The 7046-nt window shown below is 40.8% G+C and overlaps 1 protein-coding gene across 1 annotated transcript in view; it reads right to left on the reverse strand.

The window, feature by feature from the left end:
• The window catches only part of adgrd2 (adhesion G protein-coupled receptor D2), a 30573-nt gene extending 23798 nt beyond the window's left edge, over positions 1 to 6775 (reverse strand). The window contains exons 1-7 of the mRNA XM_019264432.2: positions 6238 to 6775; positions 5982 to 6039; positions 5581 to 5820; positions 4853 to 5482; positions 3349 to 3471; positions 1816 to 1910; positions 963 to 1253 (exon numbers count right to left, since the gene is read on the reverse strand). Coding sequence (XP_019119977.1) covers positions 963 to 1253; positions 1816 to 1910; positions 3349 to 3471; positions 4853 to 5482; positions 5581 to 5820; positions 5982 to 6039; positions 6238 to 6282 — 1482 coding nt within the window. The 5' untranslated portion in view covers positions 6283 to 6775. The remainder of the gene's footprint in view (positions 1 to 962; positions 1254 to 1815; positions 1911 to 3348; positions 3472 to 4852; positions 5483 to 5580; positions 5821 to 5981; positions 6040 to 6237) is intronic.
• Between the last annotated feature and the right edge of the window lie 271 nt (positions 6776 to 7046).

The raw sequence follows: 7046 nt of genomic DNA on the forward strand, positions 1-7046 counted from the left end.
GCTGCTGAGCACAGTTGTCTAAAGAGGTACATTTCAAAATGACCATTCAAATGCCACACAATAAATAAAAAAAAAAGATTTTTCAGCACTGCTAACTATTTGCAGGAGTCTACGCAGAGTTTGGCTGAAGAGGGCACACACAGTTCAATAGATTGGCCTACAATGCAGAGCACAATTGCAGATTTTGCCATTGTCTGTTTTGAATTCAATATGCCCATCTAAGAGCTGAGCCTTGGAGACAGAGCTAGGAGCAGAGCGAGGGAGGTTTGTGGATGAGTACAGCCACAGTTTTTCAGAGTGCTGCTCATCCATTGAGTCTGGGCTGAGGTGGCCTTGGAGCGCTGAGAGGCCTGGGGGGATGGGGGAGGTAAGCGCTGAGAGAAACACAACACTTGTCATAAAGCAACCTCATCAAGTTGCACACATCAATAGTGCAGAGGCAGAAGTGACAAAAAAAGCCTTGGTAATAGAGTTTGGAGAGAATGAGATGTACCAACTGTGAACTGGGTTAGAGCATGATTTCCTCACAGGATGTATGGAGGCTGCTATAGCATTTGTCACCTCTGTTCTGTTATTCTTGTGGTAATTTCATCTTTACAGTGCTGATGATAAGCTCTTACAATAATACATGTATAGAAGCACAGTGCCCTCCAGTGCTTCAGAGCTGAAATAGCATCTATCTATCTATCTATCTATCTATCTATCTATCTATCTATCTGTCTATCTGTCTGTCTGTCTCTCAGTGATCCCCCTGCTGTGGTTTTGCTACGACATGCTGTCAGAACTTTTCCCACAGTCAGCACAACAGAAGTCAATCCCAGGATTTCAAAATATATTCATATATCTATATATTATATATTCTAAATCTATGTCATATCAGACAATGATACAATACACAATCTCACACATGCATCAGGCCTGAAGACAAAGTGAAATATGCAGTTCTACTGTAGCTGTAGTACCTCTTTGATGGCCTGCCACTTGAGGGCGTTGTCTTCACTGATGATGCTGTCAGCCACACTGATGAAGTTCTGGCTGAGCTCCTGGATGTTGTCCTGGCTGTGGTTGGTGGCATCGACGAGAGGCTGTGTGGGGACTTCAGCAGCCAGAGACAGCAGCTGGATGAGGGACACCATGTCTGTTGGCTGAAGACCCTCCTGCTGGGTGTCCTCCAGGGCCTGGAAAGAGACATCCAGCAGGGCAGATGCCTGGGCCAGGCTGCTCAGCCCTGACGGCTGCTGCCCCAGCACTACCTGAGAATGGAGACAGAAACAGAGGTTAAACAGAGCTACAGCACTTCTTTCATTCGTCATCATACATATGTTAATACTGTTTTTATTTTTTATGAACACTGGGTGATGCTAATATTTTATGGGACTCCATAGGAAGTCCAACAGAGTGCCCAATATCCTATATATCATTTAAGATATTTCATTACATATTTATTTTATAATTTCTCAGTACTGACAATTATTCTAAAATGTTAATGCTCCTGTAAACTGATATAATTATTTTTTCATTATTTATATGAACATAAGACCAACATTATGAAGTCAAAACATTGGTACCAGCATCAGAAACTGACATCAAATGCTCCTAAAAACAGACTTGAATGATTCTTTATCAATTAATTGTGATCAATAAAAATAAAAAAAAAGAAAATTTGATGTTTCATTCTACAAACATCTTAACACACCAGCTGAACTGTGAACAAGTCTTTACTCTATGTTAGGCAGACATTTTCAGGTAGTGAAATATTTGAAGAAGCAGGGAAAGAAGGGCAGTTGTCTGAATAAAGGTGTTTGGGTTCTCTACCTGGGTTTGGTTGGAGAGCTCCATCAGATGGTTCATGAAGGCAGTGGGCTGCGAGTTCTGAGAATCACTCATTTGCTTTATCTTCAGGTATCGCTCTGTGCCAAAAACAGCAGAACATCAGCGTGGATGATATTAATGGCAGAATGCTCTGCTGTTCAAAGAACTCATTGTGAGCCCGCTGAAGCGTGCTGGGAAATCAAACATTAAACTCCCTGCAGACACTGATCTCCCTGTCAACAGGGAGCTCTTCCTCATTTAAGGCTCACATATTATGATTTAGTTACAGAAGGCAAATATTTTTAGACATTTGTACTCTTAATTGTATCAGTCACTTCAGTAACCACTGACAGTAACTACTTGAGGTCACAGGTCATCATTATACTCCCAAAATGAAATGACATATTCACTTCACATCATATACTCATGAACTCCCTTCTCACCTACAAGAAGTTTTATATGCATAGCCTGTTGTGTTTCACAGACAATAAAGAAGGGGTTTAAACACGGCTGTAGCTAACCCTAACAACCTTCACCAAAAAGCCTGCATGTAGCCTCAGAGGCAAAACCAAGTCCAACAAAAGAATCTCTGCACTAAACTCAGTGTGCTACTGCTGCTGTTTAAACTCACTGCTTTGTGCACAGTAACAGCTGAAGTAGGAGGACAATGCTAAAAAGAAAATGTTGCATGAAAGAAAGAATGAGAAACAATAAAGGTGAGGGGGATTTTGAAAAGTGAGGTCAGGGATGGGGACCCCAGTAGAAATCAGTCCTCTGTTGTGTCCTGGAAACGTAGGAGTTTACATTCTATACTTAAGAACTCAAATTCTGACAAGATTTCCAGCAAGATATGCAGTATTATATTGTGCATATTATGTATGTTTAACTTTGAATAGCTTCAGGCAAATAAAAAGATATGAATAAAGAAAGGATTTCTGTATTTTATTTTTAGCACCTGAATAATATTCAGGCACTGTGCAGAAGGCCTTAAAACAAAACTTAGACCTGTTTTAAGGAGAGATGGAGGGAGAAAGACACTAAACAGCTAACTGAATGAACAAGATATGAACCATCTACATTAAATAAGATGATCTCAATTAGATGATTGAGTCTGCTATTAAACTATTTCTGTGCGGGTTAAGCTTGTCTTTGGCTGTTTGGATTTAATAACTTCTTGACTTCTAATAACTTTTTATTTTTACTGCATTGGTACATTTACATTTTAAAGTGAATGTTTCAGATCTTATATATATATATCTATTAATATATATATATCTATATATATTATATATATTTATAATATATATATTTATATATATATATATATATATATAATAATATATATCTATATATATATATATATATATATATCCGACAGGTTTAGTCTCATCAGATGCATCATTTTATTCAGACTACATCATAATGTATTCCTTCAACATGTGCTATCATTGTTGCCACTTCTGTTCATTAATAATAATAACAAACCCTGACAAAACCTGACAACCTCTGTTCGTGTGGACCGTGTGTGAAGCTCACCTCTGCTGCTGCTGCAGATGAATGGCAGTGGATCAGAACAGTCTGTCAGGCCGAACTGTGGGAGCTGATCCGCCCAGCCCTGGAGAGTCCTGCAGCCCTGCAGCTCCATCTGCTGGCTCAGTGCTACAAACACATTCATAAGAGCCAAACATTCATACATGCAGAGAGAGAGAGAGAGAGTTCAAATGTCTTCAGTGGTAAAAAATATAAATGGATGAGGATGAGAGCTGATTCAAAAGAATGATGGCATTCAGGAACATTAAAGGGTTGAATTTAAGTACAAATATGTTAGAATGAATGAAAATAATAATTTAAAAAAACTCAGATTCTTCAGCTTGATTTGTTATTGTAAGAGGAAAGGAAACTCAGAATCAGGAGGAGTTTCTGTTCAGCACTGCGTGGACCTCTGTTCTCCCCGAGCTGCCCCCACACTGCCGGAGCTGTGGGAATCCCCTCCATCCATCCCTCCCTCCCTGCTTCTCTGTCTAACTTTCACTCCCCTTCATTCTGTCCACTCAGTCATCCTAATGTGTTTCTAGTTGTGCCTCTTTGTCGGACAGTTCAGCTTCACACTCTCTGGGTTTACAGGCCATTTAAGAGTGTAATTATTTCTGAATGACTCCAAACCTAAGGCAACAACACTATCCTCACTGATCTGGCATCAGACACAAGGATGTGAGTTGGACAACAAAAAAGTAAGAGAATATGGTAGTATATTAACATGTAGCATGAATTTGTTACATAAAGTGACAAGCTAGTTAGTTAGAATTAGTTGGTTAAAGTATTCTAAGCAGTTTACTATGTCACTCACTTCCATAAAGTTGCGGGACTCACAGGGAAAGCAAGAGGGGTCTCCTGACTTTTAGTCTTTGTTGTTTTTTTTTTCCAGAATCTGAATACCTGACCTCATTTCTGTCAGTTACCATATCATCGTACTCACCAAAGAACTCTCCATGACTGGAGTGACTCTATAACACACCCACATTCACCTACTTCAAGCTCAAATGAAACCAAATCAAATTAAAAATAAAATAACATAAAATCACTGAAGGAATATTACTATGTACATCTTTTCTTTCAGCAAATAATGCACTGATTTGTCAAGTTTTATCCTGTTGTTAGAGATCTGAAGACTAGTGGCCTTAACTTGTGCCTCTAACATTATTCTTATGTGAAAAAAGACGTGAACGTGGCCACTGCGATGACAACAACCTGAATGCCAAAAAAAAAATAAAAAAAAACAACAAAAAAATGCAGCATGATAGATTCTCTGTCTCTGCTGTTCATCTCACAATTGTTGTCACAAAAGATAAAATGATTATCATGGTGATAACTTTCTAGAGTTGTCAAATCCAGTTACATAATTTTAAAAACACTCTTCAGTGTTCTGTCATCTGATGAGCCATTAAACTCATGGATCTATAACTCATGACTGATAACAGATAACCCTTGGAAAAGATCCGTCCCTGAAAGAGGAACCAGCAAATACAAAATGTGATCTTACCTGGGCAATGCAGAAGGGCCTGCACCTCTTTCACCACTGGGTGGCTGCTTAGATGATCAAGCTTCCAACTGAAAAGCACTTCCGGTGTAATGGCAGAACATGCATTCAGGGCACGGACATGCCATTTTTCCAAAGATATATTCCAAACATTCAGGTCAGTGATATTTCCAAAAAAGGGCTCTGTGAAATTCCCTCCAAATGAATCTTGGTCCTGACCCAGAATAAGTATGCCATCCCCATAGATATCCCTGGAATTGTCTGTGCCAGAGCCCATGTCCTTCATGTCCCCGTCTACATAGATAGCCCAGTGGCTCCTGTTCCGGTGCCACGTGACACAGACGTGATGCCAAGCTCCATCGTTGGGGAAAGATGCTTTATATGGCAGGTGCTTTCCGTGGATGATGAGTGCCAAGAGGATGCGTCCCTGCATGTCCACTTGGCCTCTTAGCTGGAACTCATTGGTGAAGACAGGTGCGGCGTAAGAGAAGATGGTGGACACCTCATTCCACTCTGGGTTCCACTGAACACGAACACACACACTGACAGACGATAGAGCAGGAAAGGACATGTTGACACGAGCAAAGCCCTCACTGGATTCCTTTGGAAAGTTTAGAGCTGAGAACTGTACATCTGAAGAAGACCAGAAGAAGAAGTAGTTAATCAAATTGCATAGTTTAGTTTTGTACTTCATTATTTACATTAGCTTTATGTTCAGTGGTTTCACTCACATTGTTTGGAAAGGGCCACAGGTTTGGAGGATGCTTTACTGGGATTCCTCACCCAGATAGGTGAGTGAAGTCCAGTTTGCCGAAGCAGTTCTAAGGCTCCATCCCGGTCCTCCGGCTTGTCCAGGGTGGCGAGGGAGCTGAACTGGCCTCTGCAGAAGCTGTCAGCCCTGGAGAAGGCCAGTGAGTCATTGACCAACTGGAAGGCCCAGTGTGAAGTTATATGGACCAGTCTGGATTGCCCTGAGGAGAAAAGAAAATGCATGAATGAATAAAAGTGTCGTACTCAAATACATATTTAATGATTTTTTTTTATGTATGGAGTAGACAGACAAGAGAAGCCAGTGTTATGAACTGAAACTGCTGGATATTAAATAGCCACTAAAAGTGATTAACTGACTCACCACGTGAGTCCCCATCTCTGTCTGGCCCAGCATGTGTTGGCTCACTCTCACAAACCACCTATGGGAGAATTAATTTTTTATTATTTTAACAGTTGCCATGGAGCATTTTCCTGCACATTATAGATATAGACAACATTCATTCAATTCAAATATTTAACAGTTGATGCACTGCATAGCATTTTCAAATACAACAGTGAATTCTAAATGTCAGTGTTTGCATGTTGTATTGTATAGTATAGAATGAGGCGGTCATTACCACAATTGAGAAGAGTATGAGTCCAGTGTGCAGGGCTCCAGTCATCTCTAAGCCAGTGTAGACTCCAGCTGAGCTTACCTAGAAAATAGTCGGATCCACTGGATCCAGGTGTACTTCACTTCAAAGAAAGGTTTCTCTGACAGGTCACAAAGTGACTAAATACAAATACCTTATTTACTATTAGTATTTAAGCCAATAATATCTCAGACAGAAGATCTCAGGCAAGCCAGCATTTTAGTGTATCGCTCTTCAGCTGATAGTTATCTGGAGTGCATATCCTGATTCATTGTTGCACTCTCAGTTGTAAAATCTCCATTTTCCTTTCAGGGCAGCAGAAAGTCCCTCTGAGTTATCTGGGAACGAGCTCCATGTGTTGTATGATCAAACCCAAATCTGGTCCAGACTCCTCATCCAGTGCGTCGGCATCAATATCCAGCATGTCAGGCAGAGTGTCTGCTCTCCTGACTGGGAGAGAGCCAACGATCCCAGTGCGTCTGTCCAAGAGTCCCAGTCTGTCTCCTGCCTCCTTCAGACCCCCCCCACCCAACCCTCGCCCCCTCCCTCCTTAGTACCCTGAAGCCATCTGCCTTTGTCATGCAAATGCAGTCATTTTTTAAAAGAACCCTACTTACGCAAGCAGTGTCAAGCATTTGGCACAGATAGTTCATCAAGAGCAGCAGGGCGGCAGACATTTTTACCACATAGCCCTTTTTTATGCCTTCTGTAGGACTCTCTAAAGTTAACTGGGACATCTGTTTTACTGCTCTACTTCATAGTCAATAAATGATTAGTGCTACTCGTGTAATCAG

Source organism: Larimichthys crocea, chromosome III (assembly GCF_000972845.2).
Source record: "Larimichthys crocea isolate SSNF chromosome III, L_crocea_2.0, whole genome shotgun sequence".
NCBI classification, from domain to species: Eukaryota; Metazoa; Chordata; class Actinopteri; family Sciaenidae; genus Larimichthys; species Larimichthys crocea.